The sequence below is a fragment of the Ursus arctos genome, unplaced genomic scaffold, assembly GCF_023065955.2.
Source record: "Ursus arctos isolate Adak ecotype North America unplaced genomic scaffold, UrsArc2.0 scaffold_12, whole genome shotgun sequence".
NCBI lineage: Eukaryota > Metazoa > Chordata > Mammalia > Carnivora > Ursidae > Ursus > Ursus arctos.
Genome location: NW_026622786.1, coordinates 17,205,520 through 17,222,656, shown reverse-complemented (window position 1 = coordinate 17,222,656; position 17,137 = coordinate 17,205,520). Strand labels below are relative to the sequence as shown.

Genomic DNA, 17,137 nt, shown 5'->3' with positions numbered 1-17,137 from the left:
TCCAAAGTTGGGAAATAATATGTACAAAGACATTTATGCTCATGCTATCTATAAAAACTGGAAGTAGTCCAAGTGACGGACTACGTAACAGTGAGCATGTCAAGTAGACTACTCATTATTTTCACAGCTGCATACTACTCCATTATCACTTCCTACGTGATCCTGAGAAAAGTACTGAGTCTTTCCTAAAATTCAGCTATAGTAGTTATACTCTCTTGGTGAATCTCTTAACTCTCTAGGGAAACAAGCATTACTAATACTAACCATTATCATCCTTAGTGGAAGGCCCGTTAGTGGCAGTAGCAGTTTACGATGTGCAAAGCTGAGAGGCAGGAACTTGTCATCCATTATCTAATCCTCATAACAACCTACGGTATAGACAGTGTTATTCTCAGGAGACCACTGAGGGAACAGAGAAGTGAAAGAAGCTGTATGGTCTATGACAGGCTATTAGTAGCACACCCAGAATTATAACTGTAAAGCCCATGTTCTTTTCAGTATATAATGCCAACCCCCGGTTACCAAGGAGAAAATGAAGGCTCAGAGAAACTGAGCCAACAGAGGCTCAGAGATCACAAAGCTAATTAGTGACAGAGCCAGAATTTCAATGCGAGTCTCCCAATTCCTGGTAGATTGTTTTCTCTTTCGTTGTATCACGGTTGTCAAATGTGAAATCACAACAGGTAGATAAAACTACGTAAGTTAAATCACTTTTTAAGTCATAATATTCTAAGGCCTTTAGAGTCTATTAGCCTAAATAAAACATTGGCAGAAAGAATACAACAGAAAACTTGCCAAAGATCAACAGAATGTTGTTATTGTAAAAGGACTGTGGGAAAACCCCTATACCATGGAAAGATAAGGTGGGAGAAGGAAGGGTCCCAAATTATCATTAAGTGCCTACCATGCCCCCAGTGCTATGCTGGACATTTTGCCTGAGCTCACTTGTTCTCCGCAACACTATGCAGTAAGAATTATCCCTATTTCACAAGGAAACTCAGACGCTGAGAGATTAAGGGATTTGCCCGCAGTTGCTCATCTAATAGGATGGGATTTGAACTCAGGCCTGTCTGATGCTAGAGTCCACATTCTTGCAACATACCATGCTGCCTGCTGTTACAAGGCAACAGGCAGAATAGGAGTTAAATTGTTTTGCATCCTGTGATTAAGAGGAGGGACAAAATCTGGCATTCTTGTTCAACCAATATTAAAGTTGGTGGTAGAAATTCATTCAATATTCATTCTTAGGAGCTCTCATTCTATGCCAGGCACTAAGGTTAAAAACAAAGCTGAAGAACAAATGGTTCACAATTTTATGGAATGCACGATTTAGAAGAAATAACATATGTTTTGGTGTTACCATAAGTAAATATTCATATTCTTGGGAATCTGAAACACTGTTATCTGGCTTAAAACAGCAAAACCTCAGATTTCTTAGGAGAAGAGTAACTCTGGGTGGCTAAGTTTCTGGATGGTGGAGGTTTACTCCTTTAAGCAACAGATCTCTCATTTCACAATTATTCATAATTGACCCTTGAACAACACAGGTTTGGACTACATGGGTCCACCTATATACAGATTTTTTTTAAGTACATTTATGTACAAGACTTTATTTTCCTTATGATTTTCTTAACATTTTTTCCTCTAGCTTAAGAATACAGTATAATGCATATACAAAATATGTGTTAATCAACGGTCATTAGCAGGGCTTCTAATTAACAGCAAGCTATTAGCTGTTACATTTTTGGGAAGTCACAAGTTATAGATTTTCAACTGGATAGGGGGTCAGTAGCCCTAAGCACTATGTTGTTCAAGAGTCAACTGTTATCATTTTTTAATCATTTTTCAATGCTTTGTCTATTTTTCCAGGACTTTCTGAGCTCCAAAATCTGACTTTGTATCCCTAGTCCCACAGATTCCCCTTACTACTGGATCCACGGGATGGATGCATAGAGGGAGGTAGAGAGGAAAGGAGAACTGAAGACAAGAGAGTAAGGCCTTTATAATAAGTACTTCACAGAAGAAATTCTGAACTCAATCATTTCCCAGTCTTTCCCAAATATTTTGTTGTTTTTGTTTAAGTATTAATAGGATTTAAACTTCTCTTGAGGACCTGAGTCTTAAGGATTCTGTTATAAGAAAAGTAATGCACTGTTACTCAGGAAACCAAGTAACCTTGGACAAATCATTGCATAATCAGAGGGCTCAGACTGCCCATTTTTAAAACCAAGGAGCTGAGCTGAAATTACCTCTAAGGACTTTTCCAGCTCCATAATTGTATAATTCCTTGAACAATACAATCAGTTGCTATACTGGTCCATTCAAACAGGACCACCCTTCCCCAAAGCCTAACGCAGTATGCTGATCAATCTGGCAGCATTCTCCATAGTCCAAGATTAATATGGTTTTGAGTTTTTGAGTCCATGGTTTATAGGGTTTTTTTGTTTTGTTTTACACTACTGTCAATTTAGCTTTCAGCTGTCCTTCTCATTTTAACTTGTAACCTGTATTCTGCCTGGATTTAAAGATCAGGCTTATGGAAAAGGAATGGCACGTTTATTAAGTACCTACTAAGTGCCAAATACCAAACATGCATTACTGCAGTTAACTTCATCCCTACAACATTGCAGATAGTTTTTCTTTTTTTTTTTTTTTTTAAGATTTATTTATTTATTTGACGAAGAGAGAGAGACAGCCAGCGAGAGAGGGAACACAAGCAGGGGGAGTGGGAGAGGAAGAAGCAGGCTCCCAGCGGAGGAGCCTGATGTGGGGCTCGATCCCAGAACGCCGGGATCACGCCCTGAGCCGAAGGCAGACACTTAATGACTGAGCCACCCAGGCGCCCCCATTGCAGATAGTTTATAAATGTGGAAACCCAACATCAGAGTGCCCAAGGTACCCAAGATTATAAGTGGCATAGCTAGGATCCAAAGCCAGGTTGATGTATTCAAGGACTAGGTGCTTTCAACTACACAATGTTGCCTCAGGAGTTTGTGAGAATAGTGTGTAAATGAAAAGTCCTTAGGTTTTAAGTCAGAATCTAGGAACTCTCTAATGGTTAGTGTAAATGAAGTTTTACTTATTGCATTTACACAGAATCTAAGAAATCTATTTTATCTCTTCTTTAGAGAAATGAGGGTATTACTACTATTACTAAATGCATTTCTTCATTTAGCTTGTTTTACATAAAACACAGCAAGGTAATTGCCAAGTGGGCAAGCTTGCCAAAGAGCTTAGGGCTAGCTAGGTAGGTGAGAAATAAATTTATATGCATCATTGAAACTGGTGAACCATTTATTAAACACGGAAGGGAAGACATTAGATCCTTTACCAAGTTTCTCGTTACTCTTCTCTTCGCTAAGGTCATTAAATGGAACTATATGGTCAGAAAGACTGAGAATTCAATAAGGATTTAACTCTCAGAGCCACCACATAAATACTCCCAAGAGTCCAGCCTCACATTTTAGAATTTACAGGAATGAAGCTGGTGTTAACAGCAATTAGGACACACTCTCTCCTTAAATGGGGTCTCTGGAAGCACCCAGATCTTTCATGTTAGTGCTCATTCTGAACTCCAAAGACCCCCTGCTTCCTCCACACCGAGGATAAACTGCTATATTCTACTGAATCCCCAAGTACAGTTTATGGGAAAACACAAGGTTCTATTTTCAAGTACTCTGTCATCCAATAATCTCAACTCAAGCATTTCTTGTGTGGCTGACTGTGGCCCAAGCTTACTAACTTCCTTTAGCCAACAAATGCTTTTTCATATCTGAAGGTCAAATGCCAGGAAATTTAATAATTTTCTGCCAAATCTACATTTTGGAGTATCAATGTGACAATTATCCTTTCTCTGTCAGGCACTGCATACGTGACGGAAAAGTTGTCTTAACTGAATGATAACATTACCCAACACCCCCCAACCCCTGTCCCACAAAAAAAAAAAAAAAAAAAAAAAAAAAAAATGTTGCAAAAAGCAGATGCTGTAAGCTGGCTGCAAGAGGGGACAGGCAGCCTGTTGCCACCGGGAACTGAAAAAGGTGACTTGAGTTTCTGGTTCATCGGTGGATGTTCACTCAAGCACACCACTGGCCTCAGCAGACCACAAACCGAAAAGAGCACCTCCAGTGTAGAGGGTCCGAGTTCCCAGAATCAAGGTTTTCATAACACCTTGTCCTCTCTGGGCTTCTATTTTATTAAACATTTTCTTCAAGACCCAAAACTCTCCCCAAAAAGGCAGCAAAAGTGTGTGCATAAATGTAACTTGTGAAGTTTGGGACAGCTGCTACTCCTGGTAACCATAACCGTGGTCACCATCATGGGGGGGGGGTGGATGGGACAGACTGAGGACAAGACTCAGGAGGACCGGGTGGCAATGATAAAAACCAAGTGAACCTGCAGGGACTGAGGGAAGTTTGGAGACCCAGTGTCTTGGATTTAGAGAGCTGGGGTCTGACTAGGGGAATAAGCAGCCACGCGGGGGACAGGGGGCGCGGCAGAGGGGCGAGGAGCACCGCGCCCAGCTGCTGTGAGGCTGGGCAGTGCACACAGGCTGGTGGGTGAGCTCCTCCAACAGCCCTCTTGGGCTCGGAAGTAAGAGCAGGAAAGCCTGCGGGGAGGGCAGTGTAGGGCGGGGCTGACCGGCCCGTCTGATGTCACAGAAGGTGACGGGAACTAGGGATGAGTGTGGAAAGCCTGACCACATTTCGAGCAGGAGTCAGGAGTATGCAGCCGAGAACAAATGGACCAAGGAAGGAAGAGGCATCCGTCAACGAAAAGCACAGGGAAAACAGTGAGTGGTTAGGTAGGTGTGAGGGAGTGAGAGGTGGCAAGTCAGGAGGTTAGAGGCAGAAAACGAGAGCAGGCTTTGGACACTGCTGTAGATGCCCGTTATGTAGTCTGAACCTCTCTCTATGGTCTCCGCTCCCTCGGCATTTAAGATAGCCAAGCGAACAGGCCATCGTCTGATATCACAGGCTATGCACCAAAGTCCTATAACGTAACACCTTCACGCCAAATGCAAACGGTGCAGCCATATTCCAGCGTTAATGTTACGGAAGATATTTCGTCACTGCTCAGAATAACTGTCCCGCTGGGGACATCACTGAGGTCAGAAGGTCTTTGCACACTCTTCAGCTCACACACACTCTCCCCGCCCAGTTTCTTTCTCAAGCCTTCTTCCTCTCCTGTAACCACTGGTGTCTGCCCCTTCCTGGTCTCACTCACCCAGCTGCGTGCACTTTTGCACCTGCCTTGTAGCGTCCAATGACTTACTTCCTTTCCGCATTCTTGCAAAAACCAGACTCTGAGGTCAAATCTGCTTTCTCCCAGCCCCCAAAAAGCAGAGAGTTCCTATAATTTATCTTGAGGACTCCGGTGCCCTGCACATAGGAGATTGGAGACAAACGTCTATGGGAAGGACATAAATACTTTGAGCCAGGCACACACATGCACATATCCTACCCTGCACATCAGCAAAATTATCAATGCATCCAAAAATGCATTACCCCCTACCAACCATTTACCATGCTCATTCACTCTAATTCCAGTCTCCCTTCCCCCCCCCACCCTGGTTTTATAAAGCCGTGTCTGAAGTGAAATCCATGCTGTGTAGACTAAAAGCCACACTGAGTCAGGCACTGAGTTTTATTTACCTTTGAATCCTCAGTATCTACTATAAAACCTAATATTTAGTAGACAAATTGATGACTTAATTCATCAAGGAACTCCTATGCACAAATTCCCATAAAAACAGAAAGCAGAAGAGCTAGGAAATTACCAAAAAGCAAAAAATCCATGAACTAGATCAGACTCTAAGATAAGGGAAAACTGGTTTCATGAGTTTAAACATTTCTATTTGAAATACAGTAACTTCAGTGCAAGATAATACAATGTCACTTTGCACTTGCAAAGCCTGGCTCTTCCCGAACATGTTCCCAGGCATTTCCTCACGCGATTCACCATCTAAGCACTCAGCTTGGTAGCAGGAATGAGAAACTTCACAGCATTTGGGATTTGGACAATTGGACTCAAGTCCTGTCTTCACCACTTCCTGTCCATGTGACCTTGCACAAAGTCCTTTAGCAAGTGCACACCTCCATTTCCTTCTCTGCAGAGCAGTGATAAGATCCTGTTCTTCCTGGCTCTTAGACTCATGAGGATCAAGGATGTGGGAGAGGAGGAAGGAAGTAAAATCTTGCTGAGTACCTACTATGCCCCAAGCATTTTACAAAAATTTAATTCTCACCACAATCCTGCAAAGTATGTTTTATGATTTCTTGCCTATGAGGAAATTGAGACTCGAGTAGAATAATTTCCCCCAACGTCATCAAGTTCTGTGCCAAGGCTGGGATTCAAACATACCTGTCTTGTCCCAAAGCTCTCTTCATGAAACCATAATGCCTCCTTAATGAGCTCTAAATATGCATAAAAACTTTTAGCTGCTATTCAGCGTATTATTGATATGTTAGTATTTGCTATTATTGCTGTAAGTATGGAAGGTAGAGACAAAGAGAAGCAGCTATTTGGTAAGGCCACAGGTCAGAGACAGAGCTGCACCTCTCAGGTCCCCTGACTCCTGGCCTGAAGCCTTTTCATTAAACCCTATTGGCCCATGCTCCCAGGAAAAGGCTGCTGACATTAGTGGGCACAGAGGCAAGATGCTTGTTTATTCAAGCCAGCTGTTACTGATCTATTTTTAGACAAGTACTTTGAAAATCATGGAAGGTGAGTATCAAATGTTTCATTGACTATTCCATATTAATTGACCCTTTAGAGAACTCCCATGAGAGCAGCATATCCTGCTGGCTTCCTGTTAAGCAAGCAACTCAAAGGCTGACTACAATTCTTGCAACACATTTTTGAAAGCACATTCAGATAGCACAAAATTCTAAAATAATTTCCTATGAAAATTAAAAATATCTACTTTTATGCTGTTCATGGTTCTGTCCACTAAATGCTTAAGATTGAGGAAAGGCTAAATGCAAACTTGTGACTGGCCTTCACACAATGCAGGGTCTATGTTAATGGGGCGGTGGGTATAATATTCTAAATAACAGCTAATAGGTGTCCATGTATTTACAAGAAGAATGGCTATAATACAGGGGGGAAAAAAAAAAAAAGCAAACCACCATTTGAAAGCCTATTTACAACAATGATGTTCTTGCTGCCCAGGGAAATGTAGGCACTCCTGACCCAACTCAGAAGTAGAGCATAAAACCATGATGAGCTCAGGACCAGGTGTTACCAGGCACACTATTAAGAGGCCAAAAAGGACCAACTATACTCATTCTCCTGCTCTAACTTTCCTCAGTTTTTCTACCTGATTTCCTTTCCCCATCATGAACCTGTCAGAGGTCTCTCTCCCATTTTACACTGCATACGATGATAAATATAAAATCATCCAGTTGATACATTCAATACCCTGAAACCAAAATTATTCGTCCATAACTAGTAAGGAGGTGCTGTTATTGATAAGCACAAAAACCACAAAACCAATCTGAGAACATTCCTCTAAGCAAAGGCTACAAAAGAGCTATACAGTGGGAAAAAAATTCACTACAATTCACATTCAGATGTGCTAATAGCCTTAAAGGAACTCAGTTTGCTTTAAACACTAATTCTAATCTTGACTCCACCCTGAACTACTTGTTAGTACAAGTTACTAAACTGCTCTTCGCCTTGGAGGAGTATCACATGGGGATAACGAACAGTGACTGTTTTGTGGTGGTGTGACACGGAGATAATTCATGGAAAGTGTTAACACCTACCTTGTAGGTTTCTTCAGAAATAGTAATAATCACAGTAACAATCATTCACACTTGAGAATTTGTTCCGTGCCAGTCACAGAGCTAATTCATTCATTCAGTCCTCACAGCCACCCTAAGGGGTAAGTTCTTTTATCACGTCTATTTTAGATAGGAAAAAGAACAAACAGTTCTAGACACTTCCTGAAAGTTACTCAGGTGGTTAAGTGGTAAAGTATTATCGATTATTACTAATGCCACCCAATGAACAGATGTTTTTGATTTTTAATGACATAGTGCCAAGTACATCTTATTAAAATTTATAGATCTATTTGAAAAGGTAGTGAACAAAGTCCTTATTTCCCATCCATCCATGAATTTAGTTTATGCCTATTTATGTGTATCATGTAGGAGTCGCAGTGTCAGTTTTTAGAGATGTATATAAATGAACAAGCCTATGGCAGCCTCAAGCAGGTCACAGCCTGGAAGGGACAAAGTATTGCAAAAACGGTGCAAGGAATGTCGTTTTCCACCTATGTACACCATAGAGTGTGACACAAAGCAGTACGTGATCAGCGAGGGTGACTCTTGAACTGACTCTCCAATCACACAGATAAGGGCATTTCAAGCAGAGAGATGGGCACATGCAATAACGAAGGACATTTAACAGCACAGTTCGTTTGAGAAGCCACAAAAAAAGTTCAGAAGTACAGAGTGGAAGAAAATGGCGAGATGGAGCAGACACCTCTAGCCGACCAGACAAGCAGGGCCTTGCATGCTTACTAAGGAATCTGGATTTTAGCCCTTTAGTCCATAAGGAACTACTAAACAGTTATAAGGAGGTTGACTGGCCACTTGCTCCAGCAGTTCAGGTAGGCCCTAGGAATCCTCAGTCGCTCTCCATCACACCCAGTGTTCAAGCAAGCCTTTGTGGCTCTACCTTGAAAACATATCCTGAATCAGATGAGGGAACTAACAGCCTTTGTGCATTCAAATGCTAAGATCCAGAAGAGAACAGATGATGCGGGAAAGCATGGGGATAGAGTGAGGAAGGGACTGGCCTTCCCTAGGAGCCCTGATAATCTGCCCATAGAACAGGAGAGGAAGCATCGTCTATGGACATGATGCAAGAAGGTGAGAATCTGAGGAAGCTCTCCTGATTGTCTGTTTTCTAGAATAGGAAGCAAGGTCACCAGATGAGAGGGAAGAATGGAGACAAGGGTGAATGTGATTCAACAAGTAAGGGGCGGGGGGGGGGGGGCAGGGCACAAAATGGGTGAAGGGCGGTGGGAGATACAGGCTTGCACTTACAAAATGAATAAGTCACAGGGATGAAAGAGCATAGGGAATATAATCAAGGTATTGTAATAATGTATAGTGACAGATCATAGCTACACTTGTGAGCATAGCATAATGTATAGACTTGTTGAATTACTAGGTTATACACCCAAAACTAGTGTAACATTGTGTGTCAACTACAATTTTAAAAAAAGGTACAAGTAGTCATCTGGGAAAGTCAGAAAGTGAATGGTCTAAGGCAGTTCTCAAACTTTTTACTTTCAGGATCTGGTTACACTCTTAAATTATTGAGGAAAAAAAAGTTATTGAGAACCCTCAGCAGCTTCTGCTTATGGGGTTGTATCTATCAAGATTTACCAGTATTAATATTCACAACTGAGAAATCTTTAAAATATCTACAAGCACATAATCCATGGTCCATCATAGCAAAGACATCAGCACGGTCATGCAGCCTTTGGAAAACTCCACTATACAGTTGTGAGAAAATTAAAAGGCAAATAATGTCTTAGTTATAAAAGATTTTTGACCTTATGGAACTCCTAAAGGTATCCATCTCTGGACCCCTGCTAGGAGTCGCCAGACCATACTTTGAGAATATCTGGTCTAGAGAAATGGAATCAGGTGGTTGCATAGCCTAGGGTGCCCCACTGAGGTTAGGGATCATGAATTTAAAGCGAGACTAGTCTGAGTGTCATAGGTTTTCCTCCTTTACACCCAGTAGCCAAGTTGCAGGCAGAAGGGGAGAGCTGGATTTAACCAGGGTTGCACTTTACTCAAATGAGTATCACAAAAATCAAGAGAAGCTGGAATGATCATGACTGCAGTATTTAAGCTAAGGAGGAAGGAAATGAAGACATGAAGGCAGTGAAGAGGTGGCAGGACCAAGAGTTCAAAAAAATTGTTGGATTTTAGGTATTAGAATAAGCCAGAAAGAAAAAAAGAATAGGATGCTTGACACTAAGAATACGGAGGGTAACTAATAATAGCTTCAAACTCCACAGCTAAAACTGAAGGGAAAGCTCCCTTTCCCTCTGAAATCTGCACCTCCCTCTATACTGCCCCCCATCACCCAAGCCTGAAACACAGGCTCATTCCAGACACTCCTGACTCCTGACAAGGCCCCGAGGCTTTGTCCGTTACAACTCTCCATCCTGTCCATCTTTTTGTCCCTCTCTATCCTTCCTTTCTCTGGCATGGCATTCACTGGCCGCCTCCTCCCCCGGCTGACCTTCAGCAGCAGCCTTGCTCACGCCCAATTCTGCCCCATCAAGCTCATCCTCCCCTCGGCTGGAGGTGAGCTCTGCACCATGAGGTCTCCCGTGATGGTCACCCTTCATCCGTGAAGTGATTGCACCGATCGAGGCGGAGGCATCAAACATGCCGGTATAGGCCATCAGCATGAATTTGGGGTCCATCGAGGTAGGAGAAGTAGGTAACATTACAGTGACATGAGGACACAGGAAAGAATACGAACAAAGAAAATGAAGGAGGCAATTCAAATTTCCATAGCATGTTTAAAGAGAAACCAGCAAAGGAAACAGGAGGGGACAGTAAAAACGATGAGAGAATGAGGAATGTGTAGTGTGGTAGGAATCAAGGGAGAGCTTCAGAAGGAACAGAAAAGGCCATGTCAAATGCCATAGAGAGTTTAAAATAATTTTGAACAGGGTCTGTTGTACTTAAACTTAGGAAATTGGTATCCATACTGAAACAAACATGTTCGCATTACAAACATGATATAATTTTCCCCCCATCAACGCAACAAAACACACACTTTCCCATTTCCCTCACCCTGGCAGTCCTGGGATTGCACCTCACCAATCAGGTCTCGGCACTTTAGCCTTTATCCCAGGCTCTGGTTCCTAGAGAGTCAGGTTAAGCCATCGAGTATGCCTACAGAGCAAGTGCTTACAGGGCCTTCATAGGACTTCACTACTTCACATGCAAAGATCTCAACTGGTGTCAAGTTTAACATTATGCTGACAGATTATCCAAGGGAATGTCACAAATGGCAAGGAGGTTAGGGACTTCTGAGAAGACTGATAAGGACATTATTTTGAACTGACTAAAACTGCGCACACCACTCTTTTTGGACAATGACCCCCTTTCACCTCCCTTCAGTATAACCCAGTCATCTTCACACAGCACTCCCTTGTTGGGGGGGGCAGGGAGTGCAGACATGTATTGAACACCCACCTTATGCTGAAACTAATAATCCTAGCTTTTAAAACAATGGACAGTTATGTATGGCAAAAATAAAGTTGCTGTTGTTTTAAAACCTTTTTTGAAAAAGTAGGAACAGCATCAAAGCCCAACTGCATGTTAGCTTGGAAGGAAACCCCGCGGACAGAAGTGATACACTCTTAGAAATGCTGTATCACCAACACTTGACAGTCAAAAACATGGAAATCGAGGACAGAGGAAACGGCATTCAGAAGAGGAGCAATCCGAGGCAGAAGTTTTAGGAACACATTAAATTTATCTTATATTATACACATATTTTCCCCCCCACACACTCCTTTGACCTTTTCTTTCCACTATTCCCTGAGTGATATCATCTGATCTCATGATTTTAAATACCACCTATACCCTGACGACTCCAAAATTCACGTCTCTATCCCAACTTCTTCATGGCCTGTTCAGCATCTCCGCTTAGCTGTCTACAGGGAGAGCATAATGTATATTACACTAACCGGCTCCCGATCTCCCTGCTCTCTTCAGACAGCCACCGAAAGCTCGCCGTGCTCCAGTAATCCCCAGCTTAGTAAAGGCAACTCTGTCTTTCCAATTTCTCAGGCCAACAGTTTGGAGTCATTCTTGGCTCCTCTCTTCTTCCCATGCACCAATCTGGCTCCATCAATAAACTCCTGCTGACTGTCCCTTCAAAACATTTGCAGAACTGAACTATTTCTCGCCATCTGCCCTGCCATCGCTCTGGTCAGAGCTGCCATCATCTCTTGCTGGAGAGACAATATTAGCCTGACTGTTTCCATTCTATTCTAGAGTCACCTCCCGGCACACAGCCAGAGTGACCCTGTTGAAAAGGTAAGTCAGGTCAGGGGACTTCCCATTTCACTCAGAGTGGAAAGTCAAAGTCCTTACAAGGACACATTAGCCTTAAAAATCTGGCTCCCATTTTCTCTGACCTCATCTTTCCCACACTTACTCTCCTCCAGCCACAGTGGCCTTGTTATTCCTCCAGTATTTAATTGAACTCAGGACCTTTGCACTTGGTACTCCCTCAGTCAGTAATCTTTCAAACATCCATATTCCTGCATTCCCTTACTTTCTTCAGGTCCCTGCTCAATTGTCACCTCCTCAGAGAAGCCCTTCTTGACTACCTTCTATGAAATCGAATCACATTTTGCTCTAGTCCCTTAATGGGTTGAAACCTCTTCATAGGACAGGTTATATAGTCACCTCTTTATTGTCCATTTCCCCCACTAAAATATAAATCCTTTTAGGGCAGGAGTTTTGTTGCCTTTGTTTCTTGCCCAAGCCAGTATCTACAATAGTGCCTGGCAAATAGAACCAAATATTTGCTGAAAGAACCCTGAAAGCCTGAATAATTCATTTTAAGATAATTCAAAGTTTACCTATACCATACACAGTGGTCAGTAAATTCATCAAATGTATTACTCTCATCCTAGGACATAACCAAAAATTGTCCATTACAAAACAGTAAGATTAAGATAATCTCACTGATAGATCTATGATTGGTTACAGGCACTCACAGAGACCTCCTTAACCACTAAAAAGGACATCAAGGCTACAACCATGCCCTTCCACAATGCACCCCCGATACAACTATCACAGATAGGCTCTTCTCTCCCAGAACTGTTTGTGCTTTATATTCTAGCTAAAACACTCTTTCGGATGAAAAATAAATCCAGTATATACAGATGCCAGATTTCTTGGACTTTCATGAATCATCTAGATTTTGTTTATTTTTTATAAAAGGAACATGTTAAATGTGTGACTAAATTTTGTTTAATGCCTACCTCTTGAATTCATTTTAAACAAATTCTAAGTCAGGATTTTTAAGAAAGTTTTTTTTTTTTTTAAAGACTGATTTCTTTGAGAGAGCATGAGTGGGGGGTGGGTAGCGGTGTGGAGGGGCAGAGGCAGAGGGAGAAGCAGACTCCCTGCTGATCAGGGAGCTCCAAAGCGGGGCTCAGTGCCAGGATGCTGGAATAATGACCTGAGCCAAAGGCAAACACTTAACCAACTGAGCCACACAGGTGCCCCATTAAAAAAAAAAAAAGTACTTATTTCTGAACTGAAGATCCTTTTACCAACGTAGCAAGACTAAAAAGAGGCTGATAGGCACAGCCAGGAAGAACAATATGACCCTGGGATCCCATTTATAATTCTATTTTGAAGGATAATTTAAAACCTCAAAATTCAAACCTATTGTTGAGCAATTATTTGCAGTTTTGTTTTTGGGATTTTTTAAAATGCAAAAAAGGTAGAAGGCAAACAGTAAGAGAATGGAAGAAATGACACTCATTAGAGATAAACACTCTTATTAAAAGAGGCTACTCATTTTATAGCCTCTTACAGGATAATTAGAGACGGCCAACAAGCAAAACACCAACAAACTAAAATTTCCTTTGTCAATGTCTGTTCATCACGAAACAAGTGAAAACTTCTAGTTATTTCCTGGCCTAGAAGATCATGTGCTATAAGGAAATTCAAATTAATATCTTCCATAGAACCTAAATCAGCTGGACAGAATGACTCTTAGATACTTGAAGCGGCAAAAGCCACAAATACTAGTAATGACATCTCTAAATTCAGATGAACAAAGTCTGCTGGGATGCATGTCAGGATTTCACTAGGTTACTAGGTTATTCACTATGCAATATGAATATTGCTGATGGGGTATGAGTCATAACTAGAAGCAGCTAGAAAGATGCGAGTAGTTAGATGCAGAAGAGATGTCAGCCCAAAGAGGTTTACAGACCTTACAATAGTTTTAAAGTTTTGATTGCAACCTATTACTCTAAATATGGACAGCAGAAAAGAAATGTTTTAAGTAATTTTACTAATGGTGAACACCTTTTAAGTGCTGGGCGCTGCAGGTATGTTAAATAGGTCACCTTGTTTCACAAAATCATTAGTGTCATTTGAGGATTTAATGACAGTCTGTATAATACAACTCATCTGTCCAGCACTCAGCTGTTCAGCAACTTTCTCTCTCTGCAATGTGGTCAAGAACGAAGGAAAGACAGCCATCATCATTTCAGGTACTAGCCTTCAGGGGTTCACTTTTTGTGAGAAGCCCTCACTCACAGTGCATTACAGAGAAAATTGCATTGAATTTGAAACCAGAAAGCTCAGGACTGGACAGGCTTAAGAATCTAAAAGCAAAATAGCCTCAGGAAAGTCATTCAGCTGTTTACCTCATTATAACCTGGTGGCTTATCTGATGGCACAGAGTAATAATTCCTTTAGGGCAAGGATCCTGGTGTTCACCGTGGTACCCCCAGTAGGGAATCACGTTCTTAGAGCATCATATGTGCTCAATCTTCAGTCATGATGCCTATAATGACACTCCTCAGTGATCAGAAAGATTACATTACATTGACTATATTAAACAAAGAGCAAAAACATTGAAGATATTCATCCACTGTTAACATTCCAATATAGGTTGGAAGATTAAAAGAGATCCTCAGCTGTCCAGAAACCCTGAGGGTTCCAGGAAACTGAAGTTTCAGAAAGTGCACACAATGCTATATTCCCTGCTGGTGGGCCAAAGCATCCTGACCCACACTGCCTCCTGAGGCTATAGGCCAGGTGGAAGATGGTGATCTGTAAACTCTACAACCAACTGCAGCTCCCTGCAGAACTCTGCTCAGAATAGCAGCTTTCCAGCTTCATGGAAATGTCTGTTAAATCCCTTAACAGGAGGCACCTGGGTGACTCAGACAGTTAAGCGTCTGCCTTAGGCTCAGGTCGTGATCCCAGGGTCCTAGTATCAAGTCCCAGGATGTCTGGCTCCCTGCTCAGTGGGGAGTCTGCTTCTCCCTCTCTCTCTGCCCCTCCACCTGCTGGTGCTCTGTTTCCCTCTCTCTCTCTCTCTCAAATCTTAAAAAACAAAAACAAACAAAAAAACCCACACACCCTTAACAGGATATCCAGAATTGAGACAACTCTGAAGGGGTCCAGAGATTTGGCAATCATCACCCAAGATTATGGGAAAGTATATAATAATTTATCTCCCTTCCAAAATCATATGGTTCTCACCACTTGCAAGCCTGTTCTGTCTGGGAGACTGCTAACCAGCTGACTGCAGGCAAATAGGATAGGCAAGGGATGCAGAATTTGGGGTGCAGAGGGACCCTGGTGAAACACTAACATGAAGAGAGGAATTATTCAATTTTGTTTTAAGTTGAATATTTTTTTATTTACAAGGAGAAAAAGATGTGCTGAATGGCGTTTAAGATCTTTCTGCACAGAAACTTTCTCAGAGGACCACAAAACTGCTCTTCCTCTGAGCAGTGACTTTCGAGTTGACTCTAGGATGCACACAGCCTCCCAGAGTTGTTAGGTTTCTTCTTCTTTTATACCCCTCGAAGAGGCACCTCCCAGCAAGGCTACAGGAGCCAAGCGTGCACCACACCACATGAGCAAGCCCTGAATGAAGGAAAGCACAACCTCTAGCGAAACTTCTTGTTTCCTGTCGGTGCTGAGAGGGGTTGGCCTCGCTCCTTCTCACATGGCTTAAGAAGAGCTGTAAACACACCCAAGCTCGCCAGCTGGCCACAAGCTCGAGGGGCTTTCGGGGACAACCGCTGCACGGTGCTCCCTCTTCCTCCCTTTGGCCAGTGTCATTCCTGTACAGATAACGGTACCGGAACGCCCTCCACTTCCTAGAGTCATCATTTATGTTATGGTTCCTCTTTCAAGAAAACATGGGGACGAAACGCAAAGCAAAAGAACAGACTAAAAGCAAAATCACCCCCATCACCTCAATTGATCCCTCCCCATTGTGATTGTAAAACGACTGAATCACATTCCTTTTGTTGCCCTACACTCACACAAACGCACAGAAGTAGATGAAGGGCACCCTAAGACAGTTTTTGTCCCCCCGCCTCACAGAAAGCCTTTACGAAATCCTCATACCATCTCCGGACGCAGGACTTCAGCATTCTGCTAAAGACCTAAACCACCTAAACCATTTCAAGCCAAGGTACGAAAAGCCGAAGCAATCCCCAAAGCTGAAGGCTGGGAGGCAGGGCAAGCTGAGCGCACCTAGATGTTTGCATTTACACAAAGAAATTAGCCGGCTGATTAATGGGAGACGCCGGCTGGAGGCGGAGGCGCCCGCGCCGGCTCCCTTACCTGGGACATCTGCGGCCTCAGGTTGATCTCCTTCAGGTTGATGGAGTGCGCCCGGAGATTGTTGAGCAGCTGGCAGAGCAGGACTCCATCGCGGAGGGTCTGCGCCAGGTCGAACACCTGCGCCGAGTCCCAGGTCACCCGGTGGTTGGCAGGCAGCACCTTGCAGTGGATGAGCCACTGCGCGCACTGCTTCCACGGCTCCATGCCCGACGGCTCCGGGACGCGGCCCGGCCGGGGCAGGAGGCGAGGATGCGGCCGCCGCCGCCGAGGTTCCTCCACGCCCCGCCGACGCCAGCCGCAGCCCGCCCCTGCCCTGCGGGGGTACGGGCGCCGCGGCCGCCGGGTCGGGGGCTCCGCGCGGGGCTCGGGTCCGGTCCCGGCCCGGCTCCTCCTCCTCCGCCCGGCCGCAGCTGCAGCGAGTCCCGCGCGCTCTCCGTGCGCCCCGGCCGGCTCCGCGGCGGCAGCGCACAGGCTTCCGACTCGCGAGCCCGGCGCCCGGCAACTGAGCATGCCCAGCGCGCCGGCCGGTCTCGCTGCCGTCTGCGAGTCCCCAGAGGCGCGGTGGGAGAGCGCCGCCGCCCCGGCCTGGGGTCGGTGCCCGGGGCGGGGGAGCCCAGTGCCCCCGCCCACCTCGAGCCCGCAGGTTTGCGGAGCGCACAGCCCCCCACCCCTCCCCCCGCGGACGTCCGGGGATTTTTCCCTCGGGGCGGCTTCCCGGTTTGGGGAAAGTGGGGCTGAACACTGTA

The 17,137-nt window shown here is 43.9% G+C and overlaps 1 protein-coding gene across 2 annotated transcripts in view; it reads right to left on the bottom strand.

Moving 5' to 3' along the window:
* The window catches only part of VAV3 (vav guanine nucleotide exchange factor 3), a 340,276-nt gene extending 323,372 nt beyond the window's left edge, over positions 1-16,904 (bottom strand). Inside the window, exon 1 of one of the 2 annotated variants that reach the window (XM_057310419.1) lies at positions 16,392-16,904. In XM_057310419.1, coding sequence (XP_057166402.1) covers positions 16,392-16,901 — 510 coding nt within the window. In that variant the 5' untranslated portion in view covers positions 16,902-16,904. The remainder of the gene's footprint in view (positions 1-16,391) is intronic. The other variant, XM_026484676.4, reaches the window with a different exon arrangement.
* Positions 16,905-17,137: the final 233 nt, after the last annotated feature.